General features: G+C 46.3%; 1 protein-coding gene across 10 annotated transcripts in view; it reads left to right on the plus strand.

Annotated features, from left to right (window-relative positions):
- The window catches only part of AGAP1 (ArfGAP with GTPase domain, ankyrin repeat and PH domain 1), a 341,321-nt gene that overhangs the window by 219,838 nt on the left and 101,117 nt on the right, over positions 1-20,366 (plus strand). For 9 of the 10 annotated variants that reach the window (XM_053947217.1, XM_053947218.1, XM_053947208.1 and 6 more), the window contains one exon: positions 9,328-9,489. The exons of the other annotated variant lie outside the window; for it this stretch is intronic. In XM_053947217.1, coding sequence (XP_053803192.1) covers positions 9,328-9,489 — 162 coding nt within the window. The remainder of the gene's footprint in view (positions 1-9,327; positions 9,490-20,366) is intronic. 10 annotated transcript variants of the gene reach the window in all.

A 20,366-nucleotide genomic window follows, 5' to 3' on the forward strand; every position in this document is an offset into this window, starting at 1 on the left:
ATGAAATTTCTGTTCCAGTTAAGAGCAGAGCAGTTGCCTCCTCAAGCGTGGCTGCTGGCGGGCTGGGTTTCTCCCCAGCCCAGCTCCCAGAGTGGGTTTTTAGGGATGTTGTGTATTCCTTACCTATGGAATCCAACACTTCAAAGCCACCTCACAGCACACACGGCTCAGGGGGTGAAAGAAGCCTCTGTGCCGGGCCCTGGCCACAACCTGGGGATTGTTGGGGGCCAGCTGGAGCGCAGGGCTTCCCTTCCTGCAGGTGGGAGAGCTTTTCCTTTCAAGTGCCCGGGCCCTTCCTTTGTCACAGTTGATCTCATCCCTTCATGCAGCCAGGCTGTGCCACCCACGGGCCAGGAGCACCCGGTGCACCGGGGGCTGCTCCGATGGAGGGCCCCTGCCTTATTTAGCCAAGAGATAGAAAGAGGGCTTGATTAAAATTGGAAATTACAAAAAAGAAAAAAAAAAAAAAAAAGTTTGTCGATGGCAGTTGCACCACCTGACACCTCTGAAAGACAGAGCTTTGTGTTTTAAGAGCTTTGCTTTTCAGCTCTGGGTGTCTGCGATAGGAAAATGTTTGATTTTGCCTTTGATTAAGAGCGGTCTTGGTGTTGCTGCCATTATTTCTCTTCCTTTCTGACAGTGCTGCTCGTGGCATACGTTACCAGGAAAGCCTTAGCTTTTTCCTGCCTAGCATGATGCAATTAACAGCCAATTTGCTGTACAGCAATTATTCAGCTTTAATTGGAAAATGTTAATAGTGAAAGTCTCTTGATTTTTTTTTTTTCCCCCTCCAAAACACTGATATTAGGGCTTGTCACTGAAGTCTCGTGGACTGACAGTGGAGAGTTTCCTAACCTCTTCTCAATTACCACAGAGTGGGTTTGAAGCTTGAAGTTATCCACAGGTTATACAGACAGAAGGTTAAAGTACAGGAGTAGAGACGAGACATCTTTCTGGCTCTGAGCATCCTTTGAAGAGAGTCAGTTCTTCCTCTCTGTCTTACTTTGCCTATCTTGAAACACAAGGTAAATATTTTAGTAGGAAGTGATTCAGTAAGCCACGGATTCATTATTTTCCAAGTGCCTGCTGACCTGCAGTCTCTATTTCAAAGCAAGATGTTGTTAAATGAGGATTTTTTTTATGCAATGAGAAGAGAGCGCTGATGGTTAGATCGGGGTGGAGCTCTGCCCCCCTCTGTGTAATTAAGGTGAATTTCTTCTGCATCTCTTTTTGATCTAAAATTAAATTTGTCACACACTTGTACGTGCCTGACCATGATGGAGCTTGCTCACCCAAAATGTGTTCTTTTAGTGTGCTCCAAGGGTCTGTTTGTTCCCACATCACCAATCTGGGGATGGTCCTGGTGGATTTGCCACGTCCAGGGTGCTGCAGCTGGCAGCTGTTCTTGAGGTGCCTGATGATCTACCTGGCTTCAGAAGGGGGAGATAGAAACCAGTTACAGCATGAAAAATAGAAACACAGAATGGTTTGGGTTGGGAGGGCCCTAAAGACCATCCTGTCCAACTTCCCACCTGGACAGGCTGCTCCAAGCCCCACCCAGCCTGGCCCAGACAGACCAACACGTGACCTGGAATTGAACCAGGAGCTTCTGCCCGGAGGTGTGTCTTCAAAAGGACCATCCATCTCCTTTCTCCCTCGTGAGGAGGGAACAAACTGCCTGAAACGAGCAAGTTACCTGCAGTGAATGCCCAGAATTCCTGCATTCCGTGCTGCTTTCCCCCTCCCTGTTCCACATCACAGCTGATGGCCGGGGGAAGCCAACGCCCACGGCATGGCACACCCATTTGGCAGCAATTCAGGGTGACACCACGTAGGGCTCACAGGGCTGATGCTGCCCAGTGAAAAGGTTCTGCCAGAAGAATTAGGGATGTTCCCTGTACATCTCGACCGCAGGTCTGTTCAGCAGGAGCCACGGAGTTACTTTGCCTTGGGATGTGGTGGCATCCTGCAGCATCCCAGACTGGCTTCTCTTTCCTGGTTTGTTGTCCTTATGTGTTCAAACAACTTGTCAGGCTTGATCTTTCCACAGGGCACGTTCACATCCAGAGCAGAGGAGGGGAGTGCAGGGATGCGTCTGTGTGACGGGCGATGAGATAAATTAACAAACCCTGCTCGCTCAGGGAGTAGTTTGTATCATCCCTGCCCCTGACCTAAACCTGCTGCAGGCAAGATGTGTGGAGGAAGGAAGATTAGGATCTCATCCCCAGTTCACGTCCTGAGGTTGCAGGTCCTCTAAAACACAGTCTTTGCTTTGCTTGTCACCGTCCTGGCAGCACAGGAGAGAGTTGTGTAGGAATAGTTGTATCCTCTCCTTGTGGGAGCTGATGAATTCCTCCTGGAAACGAGGAGCTTCCTTTGAAAGGGAGCTTCTTTTCTTCCCAGCCATCCTTCAAGTTCCAGGGAGCAGGATGCTGTTTTGCCAGCACTGTAATGTGTTGCTCCTTAGGAGGGAAAATGTACTTTTGTGGGATTTGTTTAAGGTCTATTGTTGCATTTCTGCTCTCATGCTTCCTTTATGATGGCCCAACATTGTGCTTTGGTAAGGAATGAGCTACAGGTGATGTGTCTTCCCTTTAGATAAGGGAGATGGTAATGAGGGTCTTTCCAAAATTACTGAAGCCTTCCAATATCTGTGCCTGAGCATCTTGAGGCTGATTGTCTCTCCCAAGGCTGTGGACAATGTCCCTCCCTTGTCACAGAGTGCAAGGGATACTCATGCCCTGGGGTCTGGAGGTGCTGCCACACAGCAAGAGCCAGACCCTCCAAAAGCAGGGAAATCCCTCTTCTGCTGCCTAGAAGGAAGCTTTGTTTTCCTTGTTTAATTGAAGTTGCTCTGAGAGGAAAGGAGTCGTTCAGTGGGGCTTCCTGGGGATGACAGGACAGTTTTGACATTTGCAGGCTCTGGGCACAAGGCTGCAAAAATGGGAGATGCCGTGGGAAGGGAAGGCTCCCGAGGCTCTTTGGTGTCCATCCCCCAGTTCTGCTCAGAGCTCCCTTTAATTTCCTTCAGTGCAGCAGGTTAATTTGAGCCCTCCATAGCTCGAGTGTCCGAGCTGAGCTCAGCTCAGCGATGACCAGCTGCACCAAATTCCTCCAAAGGTGTGAGCTCTCTGTACCTGACAAATATTTGCCTTTTTTTTTTCCTCCTGGAGGCTGCAATCTCATGCCACCCCTTCTCCCCTACTCCCAAGTGTTTATTACATCCACGGACTTGTTTCAAGCTGCAGTTCTGACAGGATTTTAATGTCAGTCCTGTACATCTGCGCTGTGCGATTGCAGCGTCCCTTTCACTTCGGTCTGAGGCAGAGGTGGAAGATAAAGAACTTGATAGAACATTTATGGTAATAGCTGTAAAGGGAAGCTGGAGAGCAGTGGATTTCACAGCCAGAAAAATCTCAGCTCAGGGAAATGGGTCTGAAATACAAACTACAGATTTGTATAATAATAGTTATAGTCTCTTGCTTCCCCTGTTTAAATAAAAGGATTGCTTTTCTCACCTTTATTTAAAACACATGTGTGGAAGATGAAAGTGTCCAGCTATTTTTTTATTATTCAGTCCACCAGCTACCGACATCTTTGCCTTATTTCATTTCAGCACTAATGGCACAGTGAAAGTTCTGAAACACCCTCTTTGGATTCAGCCTTCCTTGGGTCGCAGCAAAGATTCCTGCTGCAGGCAGAGCTGTTGCTGTTGTTTTCGTCATCAGCGCTTTCTTTCTGCTCTTGAACCCGGTGCTATTAATTGTGTTGCTGCTTCTGCTCTTTAATTGATCCCATTCACCGCTCCCGCTTTTGTAACGTCTGACTTCTTGTCACTTCGGCAAATCAAAAACCCAAATTAATCAATCTCCAGCCACTTGAGAATAAGGCCGTGTTGGGGAGCTGGGCTTGACAAAAAAGTCTAATTTCACTTTGAAAGCCTGTTGGAAAATTTTAACAAGAAGATGCAAGAAAAATGTAAACCAGATCAAGCTCGACTTTGGTCTGTGGAGAATAGCGTCACCTGTTGAGTTTGTTTCAAGTTTTTGTAAATAGGTGATTTGACAAAAATATGAAATAAATCAAAAGACACGGGGATAGAAGGGGTCAGAATATCCTTGGTTCCGCTGCAGATGGTTACACAGGAGAGAGGGTTGTGTGTGTGGCAGAGAGAATAGGAGCCGTGGGCCAACGACGAAGCTCCGCTCTTGGACTTTTGTGTCCCAGCCTTTGTGCTGTGCTATTCCCGTACCTCACATGTTGCCTCTTTTCCTGCTTTTTCCACTCCCAGCTCCTTTACCCTGGCCTGGGGTGCTCATCCTGGCTTATTGTCCCTCTTTCCTTGGCCTCCTTGGTTCCTGTGCTGGCATCTCCTGCACCTCTGCTGCAGGTGCTGGAAGAGTCGTATCTCGGACAGGTTTGGACTGGGGGTGCTTGGGAATTCGGGATGCAAGGTAGTTGTTTTTCTGTTCTTGGGGCACCAGGAAGCACAGTCTGGGTTTGGATTGAGTTTCAGACAGCTCAGAGTTTGGGGTGTTCATCTGGAGAACGGAAGGCTCCGGGGAGAGCTCAGAGCCCCTTCCAGGCCCTAAAGGGGCTCCAGGAGAGCTGGAAAGGGACTGGGGACAAGGCATGGAGGGACAGGACACAGGGAATGGCTCCCACTGCCAGAGGGCAGGGATGGATGGGAGATTGGGAAGGAATTGTTCCCTGGGAGGGTGGGCAGGCCCTGCACAGGGTGCCCAGAGCAGCTGGGGCTGCTCCTGGATCCCTGGCAGTGCCCAAGGCCAGGCTGGACAGGGCTTGTTGCAAAGTGGGATGGTGGAAGGTGTCCCTGCCCATGGCAGGGGTTGGGATGGGATGATCTATTGGGTCACTTCCAGTCCCATGATGCAGTGATGATTCTGTTAATTTTCCACCCTTTTCAAATCCAGGAGGACACTCACCAAGTCCCTAGGGGGCACAAATGGAGTTGTCTTTGAGATCCATTTGTTGAGCATATGCAGCTTCCAAATAGCAAAATAATAGAAAAGATAGGAAGTGGGAATTCTTACCTTTTACAAAATATTTGTAACACTGGGAGAGGATATGAAATTGTTTCAAACAGCAAATAAAGCCCAGTACAACAGCACAGCTCTTGAGAGTCTTCTGAGGATTGGATTTCATTTAATGTTCTGTCTCTTGACTCTGGGTTGTAGTTGTAGACAAAGTGTTTCTTCTGTTCCACCCCTCCTTTCTTCTACCACAGTTTGTCATACTTGAAAGGAATTTCTCTCATGACTATAATTGCAAAATGGATCTTGGAGGGAGGCAGGCATGGCACTTGCCTCGTGGAGTAAAAGCTGCATTGTTTTTTTTGTTTTGTTTGGTAAATTCTCACCAACGAGGGCTAGACTTGCACAAGCAGAACAGTCTCTGTCTTAATCCACGTGTCGGGCACCTGTAGAGAAAAATCACCATGTGAAGAGCAGAGGGGTGGGGTTTTTATGTCCCATCTCTGCATAACTCGAGGGTGTTTGGTCACCAAGTGTTACTTGTTGCTTTTGGGTGTGGAGTGAGATACTGCACATCCTAACACAGGGCTGCCACGACCCTGGAAGTGTCCAAGGCCAGGCTGGACAGGGCTTGGAGCAAACTGGGATAGAGAAAGGTGTCCCGTGGCAGGAGCTGGGGTTTAAGATCCCTTCCAAGGCAAATAATTCCGTGATGTGGCTGTGTCAGCTCCCCCTTCCAGCTGAAGGAGTTCATAATGGCACTGGGGAGGGATGGAGGGCAGGGGGAGGAAGGCTCCTGGCAGCTGGGACAGAGCGTGGGCATCTCTGGCTCACTCCTGGAGGCTGCAGCAGCAGCAGGCATGGGCTGAAGCACGAGGATGCTCCGTTTTGGGGGAGAAGACATTTTCCAGCAGGGCTTTGCTGCTCGTCACTTCCAAAACAGTTGCAAAAACGAGGCTGTGCCGGTCAGGACAACCCCAGCTCCACGGCAAGGGGAGAGTTTTGTCCTCGGTGTCGTGTAATGGAGCTCTGCACCCTGCAAATGATGACCATCATCAGGGGAAGCTGTGCCCGTGCAGTCCATCAAGAGCCGCAGAGCTAATGATGGGCTGGGCAGATAATCGGGGGAGAGTTAATTGTAAGGTTCGATATGGCATCTTGTCAGCAGAGATAAGTTGTCACGTTTTCCACTTGAGCTGAAACTAAATGATTGTAAAATAAGTTATGAGTGTCCTTGGGCCTGTCTGCCAGAATGATGGCTAAGAATACATTCCTGGCCCATCAGTCTCAAGCAGCCCGCTTGATATTTATGCGAACTGAATGTTATTTTATTCCCCCTCTAGTCATGCTTGTCAGCTTCCCGAGTGAAAAGTGAAACTGCTGCTTTGACTCATACTTCAAGTATTGAAGCTCGGAGAGGCTGCAGATTGTTATTATTATTACCAGTATTATATATTTTTTCGGGTGTGTGTTGAACATTGATGCCCGATTGGGAAGAACTAATGGCTGACATTGAACGTGCGGGATGGCTGGAAAACAGCCCATCCCAGCCCAGTGGAACGCAGCTTATGAGTTCCAGTGCCTCTGTCAAAGCTGGTTGAGATGGGGAGTAATGAGGCGCTTGCTTTTTTAATTTGCCATGCCTTTTTCCTTGCCTTTTTTTTTTCCCCTTCTTTTTTTTTTTTTTTTTTTTCCTAATATATATATTTAATAGTGCCGGCAGTGGTCGTCTGTTCTCAGGCGTGGTAATTGATACCAAATAAAATGCATTATTTGTATTCAGTCAGGAGGATGAAATTGCATTCAGCGGGCTGAAGCCTGAACTCATTTACAGTTTCCCCAAGCCCGAGCTTTCAGGAGCCCTCTTTTCAATTTGAAGAATACCTTGTCAGGCAAGGGAAGGAGAGGGAAATGGGAGAGCACAGCGTGGAAGCCCGGCGCCTTTTGATTGCTCATATTTTAAACCGGGGGAACGTTAAATAACTCCCATCTTCAAAGGGTGGGCTCGGAAACCGGGAATCCGGGCCAGCAACGCGCCGGCCGTACCGGCTCGGCCGCGATTATGAGGGACCAACCTTTCCTTGCTGGTTGAGGGGGAGGGAAAGCTCCAGGCTCCCACTTGAGAGCAGTTTGACCCAAGGACAGCAGGTTATTACCTGGAAGGGGCTGGGGATGACGAGGATTTACCACGGGAGGTTAATTCTTCAGCTCTCCGACACCAGGCGTCAACCCCGTACGTCCCTCATTTTTCAGAGCTCTCCAGCAGGTTTTGTTGGGGGGATTTACGGCCTGGAAATTGGACAGAGCTGCCACCAGTGTGTGGATCCAGCCTGATGGTTTTTAATGGGATGTACTCTGTGGTGTTGCCTCAGGATTCTGGGGTTTTTTTCACCATTTGATGGGTGCAGGGCATGGTTGTTGATGCTGCGGGTGCAGGAGTGGTGAACTCGGATGGGTTTAATTATTTCAAAAGTGAAAGCTGGGAATGATGGGGGGGAAAGAGAAGCATTTTGAATCATAGAATCCCAGAAAGGTTTGGGTTGGAACATCACATAGTTCTAACACCTGAGACAGGGACACATTCCACTAGCCCAGGGTGCTCCTAGCCCCCTCCAGCCCGGCTTTGGGCACTTCCAGGGATGGGGCAGCCACGGTTCCTCTGGGCAACCTGGGGGTTTTCTCCTTCTTTTTAAGTATCACCATTGGAAATCTCCAGAGTGGAGCTGGAGATCAATACTTGGGACTGGCAGCAACCCCATTGCATCTGTGCTCATGCCTTTGTGTTTCTGGCACCCTCTTTTGCATCTTCTTTCCATGCCATGGATCCAAAAGGATCTCTGTCCCCTTGGCTGAGAGAATTCCCACCAGGATTTTCACCTGGCTTTGCCTTCCTCCTCTCCTGGAGAGACAGCAAACTCTGCCAGGAGAGCCACTTGCACCAATTATGGGTCAAATCCTTAAAATCTCCTACACTGATACAGAGTAAATACATCCTCATGATTCCCTTTTGGGGTTAAATTCTTGGGAACTGGTTTCAATCTAGTGGATGTAGGGAAAAGAACAAAAATCCTTAACATAACGATTAATGTTTGGTTTGGTCTCTCTTGCCAGGCAATTAGCTACATAATTTATCCCCCACTAATAACTTAGAGCACAACTGTGTTTAGGGGGTAATTAGTAAATAAACTTTATTGGGAGGAAAAAGAAACCAAAATAAGTTGGCTTTTGTCAAATAGGCAGTTCTGTGGGAATTAAACTATGCAAAAAAAAAAATCAAAAGCTATTTTTTTAATAATCTTTGGCTTGATATTTTTCCGACATATTAAGTTAAATGCACTCCTGTTATTACACTTAAGCTTTATAATAAGGATTTTTATTCTTTTTCCCTGTGTCTGCTATTCTGAAACCAGTCATCAAGTATTTAACCCCAAAAGGCAATCATGGGAATGTATTTGCTGAATATCTGTCTGGGAGATTTTAAGGATATGGCACATAAATGCAGTCCTGATACTGCACTAAGGTGCAATATAGTATTTAAGCAAGGTTCTGGAAATGGCTTCACTTTCCATAATAGCAAGCACTTTCCTTTAAGTGTAGGTTTTATGTGGAGTTTTATAATTAAAATCCAAACCAAGCCAGTAATTAAACAAAAATCATATTACCAACCTTGGGGGGAAATCCTGGATTAAGGTTACTTGAATATTTACTATGTGGAAGGACCCAGTTCTTAAAATTGTTGGAGTTAATAAAGCAGGAAACTGAACAGAGTAACGTGGGATTATTTATTTTCCTAGGGAGCAGGTAGGAAGTGACCCTTTGTCACACAATTATTACCTGTACCAGGTGCACATGGCTTACCTGGTTTTCCCACCTTTATTGCCATCACCACCTTTTCAGTGGGTGTCTGTCTGATATTAATGACAGCACAGAACGTCCAGAGGATGTAGGGATAGCTCTGTTTGTGTATTAAAATGCCCAAGTGTTACACAAATTGATTTGGGGCGAGGGAAGATCTTTGGAGGAAGGAGCAATTGGAAGCAATAAAGTGTTTTCCCGTTGTTTTTGTGCATTCCAGCTGGCCTGCTCCTAAAATTGCTGCTGAGTCCTGTTAATCTAACAGGACCTGAATCAGCACTTCAGCCAAGTTGGGGATTTTTGGTCCTTTCTTGGAAGAAAAGGATGGATGTTGTTTGGAGAACCTCCCGAAGGAGCTCAAGAACGTATCTGCCAACAGCCAGGGGTTATAAGCTTGGATTCTGACAATCAACTCATTTCAATCTCACAGCATTTTGATCTTTTCTCCCCTTTTTGTTTCCCCCCCACCCAACTGCAGACACGGGCCTGGGAGATTCAGTGTGCTCCAGCCCCAGCATATCCAGTACCACCAGCCCCAAACTGGACCCCCCTCCTTCCCCCCACGCCAACAGAAAGAAGCACCGCCGGAAGAAAAGCACCAGCAACTTCAAAGCTGATGGCATCTCGGGCACGGCCGAGGGTAGGTTTCAAATCAAAATCCAAGCCTGAATTTTGAAAATGCCATTCCGAAGAGTGTTGTTAGCTCAGCTACAGCCTTGGCTCTGAATGCACGAGGGAAAGGGGATTGTGAGAAATTAAAGTGTGAGCTTGTAATGATGGAGCTGAACCGTCTGAGGCATCCCAGTGGTGAATTCAGCTGCCTGGAATGTGTTTAGAACCTTATTTTTAATAAATCAGAATCCCCAAGTTAATGTGGAGCATCATTAGGTGTTGAGGTAAGGAAGAGGCACACTTGGAAGGTTAACGAGGAGGAGAAACTCAGGTTCACTCCACAGCCCACAGATCACGTCAGAACTTGTGTAATTTTTTCAGTATTATTAAAATTTGTGTTATCACTTCTCCTCAGGCACATCCTGAGCTCTAGAATGGTCAACACTTCTGATGCCTCTCGTTGTTTGAATATTCAGCTGCTTGTGGAAGGCTTGTGTTATTTGAGGATAAAAGGAAAAAGGGGAGAGTTTAAATGTTTGGGTTCTTTTTTTTTTTTACGAGCCAGAAAGCAAAAGCCAAAAAGAACTTCTTTTTCTCCCTTAGTTTAAGCTTACTATTTCCACACTGCTGTAGCTGTTCAATGCCCTTCTGAAGGGGTAACAATGTGTACAGGAGCCAGGTATGATATAAAACATGCTTGCAGCTTTAGAAAAGAAGAAAAGAAACATGCTAGGATTCAACCAAAAGAGCTCCAGAAAAAGAAAGATGAACAAGGGTGGTTGGAGGGCTCAGAAACTGGGGAGTCAACACATAAGGAGAGATGAAAAAGGGAGACAATGGAATAACATTGTGGGAAAAGGGGAGTGTTGAGTAAGAAAAAGATGTGGTTGTAAGCATGGGAGAGTAAAAAACAGCTAATTCAGTATCAAAGAATGTTGGAACAAGTTCTGAAAAAAGAATGACAATTGCAGACAGCTGAAGAGACATTAAAAATAGATGTGATAATAGTATACAACTGAGAAGGGGCATGTTAACTACTACTTAGTCATCCTTATTTTCCATTTATTTAATTTCTCAATTGCACTTCTATCACATCCGGAATTTATTTCCCCAGCTATCTATACAAATCCTTTTTTAAAAAGCCATCAGCTTTTTTTTCATAACAGCTCCTGTTGTGTTCTCTTTCCAGTCATTTAACTATCTTTGCTGTTAGTTTCCCCTTAGTTTATGGCCCGAAGCCAAATTTTAGTTCAGCCTTTCATTTTTAATTTGTCCCTTTTTTTTTTTTTTTTTTTTTTTTTCTTTTAAAGAAGCCCTTTTACACCACTTATTTTCAAACCTCAATGACAAATTACAGAGGGGATTTTTTCAGAGCGTTCACCATTGGCCCAAGAATATTTTGTTGAAGTCAATATGAATCAAGACCAGCTGGGTATCGAGAGCCTTTGAAAAATCTCTTTCTGAGCAGTTAATAGGTGTATGTTTTCCTTCTCCTGGGGAGATTGTTTTCACTGGAGCTGGAGCCTGTGTGGTCCTGGGCTGCAGGCACAGACCCAGAGGGAGCAGTGGGGGTTTGCACTTGGGTCTCTTGTCCCTGATGTCCCTGTTCTGATTGCAGAGTCCATCCTTCATCCTCCTCTGTTTCCTCTTCCTCTTTTCCTCCTGTTACCTGAAATCCTCTTGCACTAACTCAACAAAATTGTCCCCTCCCATAGGAATGGGATCAATGTGCTTCCAGAAGGGCAGGAAGATGTTGGCAAGCAGCAGCTCAGTAACACCCAGGAGCCTTAAAGGGAGTAGAATCATTTAGGATGGAAAAGCCCTCTGGGGTCATCGAGTCCAGCTGTTCCCCCAGCACTGCCAAGGCCACCACTAATCCCTGTCCCCAGGTGCCACATCCACACATCTTCTAAATCCCTCCTGGGATGGGGACTCCACCAGTGCCCTGGGCAGCTGTGCCAGGGCTGGACAGCCCTTTCTGTCAAGAAAATGTCCCCAGTATCCACCCTGAGCCTGCCCTGGCCCAGCCCGAGGCCGTTCCCTCTCCTCCTGTCCCTGTTCCCTGGAGCAGAGCCCGACCCCCCCGGCTGTCCCCTCCTGTCAGGAGTTGTGCAGAGCCACAAGGTCCCCCCTGAGCCTCCTTTTCTCCAGGCTGAGCCCCTTCCCAGCTCCCTCAGCCTCTCCTGGGGCTCCAGCCCCTTCCCAGCTCCATTCCCTGCCCTGAACACGCTCCAAATTGCCAACCCCTCCTTTTACAGTGTTTGTACCTCTGCATGAGCCCATCACCTTCCTTTGACCTGCCTCTTCTCACATGTCTTCTGAGCTGAGCACCCTGCTCTGTTTGGGACTTGCCAGTTGTGTCTCAGGAGTGCCTCAGAGGTTGTTAAATTCTTTAATTTGCCACCATCTCTGTAAAGCACAGCCCTGCTGTCGGAAAGCAGCGCTTTGGCCACAAGAGCAGAATGAGGAGTTTCCAGGCAGGGCTCTGGGCATCCCAGAGCTCTGGGCATCCTTCAGCAGACAGCTAATCTTGCTGGTCCTTGAATCCTTGGCGGGGCTGGGAGGGGATGGCTGACAGCGAGGACAGGCAGCCTCGTCCGTCAGCGGCAGCTGAAGGAGAAGGCAATGAGGCGTGCCCCAGCTCCCTGTCCTTTTAGGAGAAGGGCGTCTCACAGAGAGTCACAGTGCCTGGAGATTGCCATTGAGGATGTCCTAGCAAGACTCAAAAAGGCTGGGGGGCTGCTCTTCCCAAAGGCTGGCAGATTTTCTAGGACTTGTGTTGGTGCAAGGCAGAATCACCGAATCGTTGAGGCTGGGAAAGGCCTGAAGGATCCTCGAGTCCAGCCAGGTTCAGGCTGTTCTGGGTGTTTTCTCCAAGCACTTGAATGTCAGAGGAGTTAAAGTTGGATCTCAGGGAAGGGTTCTTCCCCAAGAAGGGTGCAGGGAATGGGCACAGCCCCAGGCTGCCAGAGCTCCAGGAGGGTTTGGGTACCACTCCCAGGGATGCCCAGGGTGAGATTGTGCCCAGGGTGTCTGTGCAGGGACAGGAGTTGGATCAGTGATCCTTGTGGGTGCTTTGCAACTCTGGATATCCCATGATTCTAGGATTTCCACATCTATCTGGCACTTCAAAGCAGTTTCCACTTCCAGTTATTTCCCTGTTCTCCAGTGCTTGGCTACAAATCTGTCCAGTGACCTAAATGATTCCCGTGGGGATTTTTCTTCCCCCACCGCAGCATAGATCTGCACTCTCAGAGGATTACTGCACTTTTGAAGACCACAAATCCAAAATAGGCCATCAGAGGTGTTCTGGGAGATGCAAACACTTTGATCAAAGTGTTTGAGATGCTGCAAATGGGCTCCAGAAGCCTGTGGTGATAACTGTGGGAGAACCATGTCTTCCTTCTGGAAATCCTGGGCTCCACGTGCAGAGGAGGAGGAAGTGGATCCTCCTGCAGCCCCTGTTCTCAGGCAGGTACAATGGATCAGAGTTAAATGGTGTGGGTAATTCTAGATTTTGTGTTGCCTTCCTTTGGCTCCAGGCACGTTTCAAGTGTCAGCTTTCAAACAGGAATTCTGAGTTCCTTCATTTTCACCTGCACCAAAGCTGAAGTGTTCAATGAGGTTTAAATCTGGTCTTCAGCAAACTCAAGCATTTTTACTGCACTTTGCAGGGCTTTTTTTCCCTCCTTGAACATGCCTGCTTTGATCATTGACCTCTGCCCAAGTATTCAGATATCACGATGATGGACACTGAGCTCAGGGTGGTTCACCAATTCCAAGGCCTGATGCTCATCCCTTTTATGCCCTTCCAAAAAGGTCATGCTGATTCTTCTCTCTCCACACTATCTGCACATGCACAGCCCTCTCTTTCTGGGATGGCTTCTTTCATCTCACTTGGTTTATCTCTCAGCAGCTTTTCTGAGACAATGCTCACAGCAACACAAACGCTAAAGCACCTGCGCTGCACTTGGACAAAAATTAAAATTCCATTCCTATTTCAGAAAATCAGATTCTTGTGAATATTTTTTTTTTCCTGCGCAATGAAACCCAGGGAGAAGTTTTTCAGTTCTCTGTGCAGAACTTGTCACTGAAAAAAAAATCCCTCGGTGTTTTTGAGGGTAGCAGCAGGAAAGCTTGCATTAGGCAAGGTGCCAGCAACCAGCAGTTTTTTTCCCACCATGCTGCCTGAAGTTGCTCGGAGCAGGATTAGACAGAGCTGTGTTTCAAAGAGGAATGGCTGCTCACAGCCTCATCTGTTTGGGTCCCCTTGTGCTGCTGCACTTCCTGGAACAGCCAGGGATAATAGGAAGGCTTTTCAGCTGGAAAACAAGCAGAAAAATTAAAAAGCTTTCTTGGAAATACTCTTCACAGAAAGATCTTTCCCAGTGTTTATTTTTCTTACTCTTGTTAGTTTGAAAGCTTCATGGCTGTGCCAGCTTGAGCCTGCCTCCCCTCCGTCCATCTCTGGGATTTTAGGAAAGCCCCAGGCTGCCTTTCAGCACTGGGACCATCCCTGCTCTCCAAGTTTTTCATTACCAGGAGATCCAGCCAGTGTGTGCTGTAGGGCCAGCACAGCCACATCCCAGTGGGATGGGTACATCCACTCCTTGGGGAGACCATGGGATCATGGGCTGGGCTGGGTTGGAAGGGACCTTACAGCCCACCCATGCCACCCCCTGGGCTGGGACACGGCCAGGGACGCCTTCCACCATCCCACTTTGCTCCAAGCCCCCTCCAGCCTGGCCTTGGACACTTCCAGGGATCCAGGGGCAGCCCCAGCTTCTCTGGACACCCTGAGCCAGGGCCTCAGGGAAGAGAATTCATCTCCTCCCTCAGCATCCTGGGTTTGGCAAACCCCCGCAGCTCCGCGTCCGTGCGCGCAGGTGGAGCGGGGAGACGGCGCTCGAGGAGCTGCAAGTGTGATCAGCAACTTCAGGAAGGCTTTCCAAACTCTCTGAAATCCGTGTTCTTCTTCATCATTCGTTTCTAAAGAGGTTTTGAAGGACAAAGAAGGACCTTTTATGTTTCTTCTCAGAACTGTTTTCTTAACACAAAGGTATTTGTTCTGTGCCCCTTGTGCAGTAATTGCTTTTCCTGGTGCTTTGCTGCTCTGTGCAGTCCAGACCCAACTCCAGGTTTACACTTTCTGGCTTTTAGCTAAAGGATGAACCCCAGTTTACTGAGAAATCCTATTTTTGTTTTTATTTTCCTGGAGTAAACTGGTAAAGGTATTTTAAAAACCCTTGTTTTTTAAAAGCACACGTGTTTTGTGTCAATGTGTGTTGAAAATGAGCCCTAGTTAAGCAGGAAATTAAAATATATTCATTTGTTTTCTGTGGATGGAAGAACAGGGTTTAGTGACACCTCTCATCTGTTCTTTTAGCAGTAAGCAAAACCATCAGTGCTTTCAGGTGGTGTCACCCTGTGTCCCTTTCAGACACCCACAACCAGAATGACAAGGTGAATTAGGGAAATGCAGTTCTCTATATAACACCTGAAATTCTGCTTTTTTTAAGTGAAAAAATCAGGAGCAATACAGGGGGGTCACTGAAATGCATGGAAAAGCTGTGGGCATTTCTCCTGCAGCCTCCCACCCTAAGCTTTCCTGAGCATCCTGGTGATTTCTGTGCTGGCATCATACCCTGAGGTGATTTAAATGTTCTTGGTACCACATTGTGGTGTCCTGCACACAATTTTTACATACATTTCCTTGGGTGCAGTGTTTAGGCAGTGTGGTGGCCACAGTGAACTAAACAAATTGTATTTCTCTAAGCTTTTTGTTAAAAAAAAAAAGTCATTTGGGATTTTTGGAAGTTTAGTGGAAACAACTCAAGGAGCAGAAGTGGGAGAGCAAATTCTTCCTTTGACAGATGGACCTGACATTGTTAATGCTAATACTGAGGTATCATACACTGAATTAAGCACCCTGATGAAGGAGGGTATTTTTACTTGCTGCTCTTAGATATATATTTAATTTTTTTTTTTTTTTTGGCTTTTTATGGTCTGGAAGAAACCTTCTGACATTGTCAGAGGACAGCATGTTCACAAACCTTTCCAGCACAAAAAGCCACAGCGTCGTCACTGCCTTTTCTCTGAAATGTAATATCTTGACCTGCAGCTGCAGCAAGGGCAAAACCACTCACCTATTAAAGAGTTTGTAACCTTTGGAATCCAATCCATTGGATGTCGAGGTCCTTGGATGGATTGTGTTGCTTGAAGTGATGCCCAGAACTGAGCTGCCACCAAAACTTCTTCAAGGAAAGCCTGTTTGCAGTCCATTAGAGGATAATTAAGTGTACAGCAAACAGGTGTTGCCCATGAAGGAATGCCACAAAAGTTATTCCTGGTGATATTGCCATCCTAATTATTTTAGCTGGTCCCTATAAATCAGCTGTCAATAATTACAGCCTGCTGTGTAATGGTATTGGGGTACAGCAACAGCAAAAGTTTGGGGATGAATCAGGAGGGGAAAACAGTAATTCCTTAATAATACCCTGCTTTTTTTTTTTTTTTTTCCCAGTTATACTCTCCTTAAAATGATAAGAGGTATATTTTCCCCTCTAAAAAATAAATACATAAATATAAAATTTAAAATCCCAAATGCAGACCCACATCACACAGAAGAGGAGCATGTTCCCATCCTGTCGTGCAGTATTTCTGTGCATCTTCTGATGAAGAGTTTAGAGACAGCAGCTTTTGCTTCTATTCCTGGTCTCTTTAAGTGCCTGAAGTTTTAGGAAGTAAATGTTCAGGCTTTTAAAAAATATTCAGGGCTTAAAGAGAGAGGAATACAGAAGTGATATTTTGACCGCAATGCTGAATGAAGAAAATAAGCATTTATGTGGAACTGGAGGGGTTGGCAGGATGAGCAGATTCCTAGGAAGGTTTATGGGTTTTAAATAGCTTTGTAACACATTTAGGGTTACTGCTGAAATCTCTTTGTCTACAGTTTGTTGGTCGTCGTGTCATTTGTGTGGTCTTCCTGTACATGAAACATTTCAGGAACTGCAGCAAATAACATTTTGCTGGATTTCATACTGGACACAAAAAAAAAAAAAAAACCCACTTCCTAAACCTGGAGTTCAATGAGTTTGCTTTCAGTGAGATTTTAGGAGTGTGTTTAGTTAAGTATTTGCATCCTTATTTTGCAGATTATCTCGGCAGAGTCGTAAGCCTCCCCTGACCAACCATTCTCTGCTCTAGCTGCTTTTTAAGAAAAAAAATTCTTTAAATACATCCCAAAACAAAGCAGGTCATAGGGTTTAGTTGGCATTAAAAATGAGCAAAATGCCTAGCTGTGTTTTTCCTGCCTGCAGGAGAACTTTCAAAAGAAAACCCAGCAGTGTGTGCCCATACCTGTTGTCCCTAATGCCAGATGCTCATTTGGGCATCTGTGAATTTATCACCTCTCCCTGTCAAAACACTCCTGGGCTCTGGGATCAGCTGGGATTTCATCCACAGTCCTGGCAGAGGGCTGTGCACCCAGGAAGCAGGAGGGCAGAAATTAAAAAATCCAGCCAGAATCTTCAGAGCCTGACTTTCAACCAAGGCAGAAAGGTCACTTGTTGGGAATCCTCGAGCCTCGGCTGCCACAGCCTCGCTGACATGAAAGGGCTGCTGCTGCAAGGCACTTATGTTGATGCTGAGGAGTGAAAGACAAGGGAGGTGAAGCTCATCTATTGTTTTAACCTACTTCATTGCAGGCTAAACAAGTTGAAAGATTCCTGCTTCCCTTCAGAAGCCGGGGTCGGGAGAGGCGGCCGGTTCCGCCCACCCGGTTGAAAGGAAAAGTGTCACAGTGGTGGTCAGCAGGAAAAGGGATTCTGGAGAGGATGAGGCCTGGGATGAATTGGTGGTGGTTGCACACACTGGCACATCTGGAGAGTGAGAGAATGATAGCACTTTATTTTATTTTCTACGTTTAGTAGAAGATTAGTCCCATTTTGAGCACTGCGACAGCAGAACGGCTCGCTGGGTATCCAATGCCACGCTGGGATTTGACCTGATTTTTTGGGGAAAGGAAAAAGTTTTGAGTAGCTCTGTAACTGAATGAAAACAAGTGACACCTTAGCATTTCACTGGCTTTGGGTAATTAGTGTCCTCAGTGATGTGCTTGCCAGCTTGACACAGAGACCTTGGTTGTGAAAACGGTTCCTGATGTCCACAAGGTGAAGTTTGCAAAGGTAGCAATGAGCGTTTGTAAAATGTTAATCCTGCTACAGAGGTTGGTAGTTCTGTTCCTTAAATAAGAATGTCTGTTCTACAAGTGCCTTCCAGTTTCTTTGGAGTGTAGGGCAATATCATTTCGTTATGAACCTATATACCTAAATTAAAACATCATAAAATCAGGTGATTATGTATGATAAAGCTACAGCCAGTGAAAAGGCTAAAATCGGGTAACTGTGCTCAGCATAATTTTGTCCTCCTGTTCACCTCTCGAGGCAAAGTGTCACAATTTCACTAAACAGGGTATTTTGGTGTCGAAGGAAGATCTAGGTTTTGAAGGATGCACTTGGACTCATCAGTTTCTTGGAAGTGGCCTACCAGTGGGAAACAGCTTTCTTTAAAGGGTGCAAGTCCTAAATAATTCCCTTCAGAAGAAGCCCTGTTGTGGAGGTTTGCCATGTCCTGTTTGCTCAGTCCTGGAATTCAAGGGGGATTGTGTCAGGTCTGATCTACCCAAGGCTCATTAAACATATCAGCTCTTGGCTGATAAGAGCTCATAATCCAGAGGTACACGCAGAACAGTAACAGGTCATTAACTCCTTTTTTAGTTGCAAACCCCTACATTTTAGTCAATTGTGGATTTTATAACAACCTGTAGATCAAGAAATATTTACCTGTAGATCAAGAAATATTTGTGCCCCTTATTGTTTTGATTCTTTGTCAAAGTGTTTGTGACATCTTTTAAAAACCATGTCCAAAACTGAGGAGAGTGGTGATAAATATCAGCCAATTGTACTGAATGTATGGCTGAATATGCATATATTGGCTGCAGACTGAAAGAGTAAGTTCAGGTCAGATGTTGGGAAGGAATTCTCCCCTCTGAGGGAGCTGAGGCCCTGGCACAGGGTACCCAGAGAAGCTGGGGCTGCCCCTGGATCCCTGGAAGTGTCCAAGGCCAGGTTTGACCAGGCTTGGAGCAACCTGGGATGCTGGAAGGTGTCCCTGCCCATGGGAGGGGTGGGACAAGAGGGGTTTTGAGGTCCCTTCCAACCCAAACCATCCTGGGATTCTGTGGAAATGGAGTCTTTTCATGCAATGATGATGTTCAAAGGGTAGGCTGGAGGAGCAGTGTCCCAGAGGAATGTGTTTGAAAGGGGACAAATCCATGGGGATGGGGTTCTCCATAGGAACACCACCTGGAGAATGCTGTGGCATGGCTGGAGATGGAGCTGCTGGAGATGATGGGAGGTGTCAGGCCTGGAGGAGGTGGTGGAGGTGCCATAGGTGGGAGTTGCTGGAGATGTGAGCAAGGTGGACTTTCCCTTCCCCTTAAGCAATTGTCCCATCACTGGAGCATTCTCCAGTTAAAAGCCACGACTGGAGCCATTCCAGTTCCCATGCTTTGTAGTATTGATGTCATCCCTGTAGCACTAATGCTGAGCTCTTTATTTCCAGCCCCTGGCCAGTCAGTCATTTCAAACCCATGTTGTTTTGTCAAGTTTTAAGTCTTAGATCAGCTGAAGTCCCCGCTGTAGATCTACGTGCCCTGTGTGAGGTTTCAGTGCTGAGCTTGCTGTTATGTTTATTTTATACCCTGTGCTTTAATCTCCTGTTTTCTGTCCCTCCACCTTTCTCTTTACAGACCAGTTACTTGTGATAGATGTTATGCATCATATGTGGTGTGTAACTCCAGGAAGCAGTAGGTAAAAAGGGAAACTTGAACAGGCCTCATCATTGACATTTTCCACCAGTTCTCCCCCCCGACTCTAAAAAAGAAAAAAAAAAAAAATTAATAAAGGTTTCTTTTGTGAGCGTGAGCTGGAGAAAATTGGCCATTTGTCTGTGAGGTAATAGGCTTTGGGATAATATGAAAATCTATCAAATGATTAAATTCAATGACATTAAATCACAATTCATGAAAGGAGAATACTGCACAGTTTAATTCTATTTAATTTTTGAGGGGGGAAAAGAAAAAGCCCTTAAAAAAAAAAGAAATTTGTTTGAGTTTCTCTTAAGCTGATTTCTCTGTGCTCTTTCTTAAAAGTGCCTTTCTAGTTGCCACACAGTGATGTGATCATTATCTGTCACCTCGTCGCCTTGCTGCCTCAACACGCAGTAAAATACAAAAAAAAAAAAAAAAAAAGAGGGAGAGGGGAAAAAAAAAAAAAAAAAGGGAAGACCAGAGGAGCTTGTGAAGTATGACTTCCTATCCCAAGACTCATTGCCTGCGATTCGTAGCGCTTGACAGTAATGATCTTATTACAGTACTCTGGACCTTGAAGAGATTTCATGAGGAGAGCGGGAGGACGAGGCTCCGTGTAATCAAGTGGCGCTGAATATTCCACGCGGTTTTGATCACACACTGATTGGGCACAGTTTTAGCCCATCTTCCAGTCAATTATGCATGGCCCCTCGTGCTCCTGTGATAGTCAGAAACATTGATGGCTGTTGTCTGGGGGTGGGGGGAGGCTGGCAGCCAGCCAGGGGTTTGAAGTGCAGTCATTCCGGGAGAAGTGCTTTTTAGTTGGAATTGATTACCTTTCTTTGGGTTTTTGCTTAATGGCAAAACTGTATTGGAGAGGGCTTCAGGTGAAAAATGGCCGTATTAGCCATTTAGAGTAGCTGAACTCCTAGTCAATTTTTAGCTTTCCCCTGTTTCCATCTAATTTATATTTAATGATGTACCGTTTGATAATATTTAAGATATTTCATTTCCAGTTGCTGCTGAGCACACAT

Source organism: Vidua chalybeata, chromosome 7, assembly GCF_026979565.1.
Source record: "Vidua chalybeata isolate OUT-0048 chromosome 7, bVidCha1 merged haplotype, whole genome shotgun sequence".
NCBI lineage: Eukaryota > Metazoa > Chordata > Aves > Passeriformes > Viduidae > Vidua > Vidua chalybeata.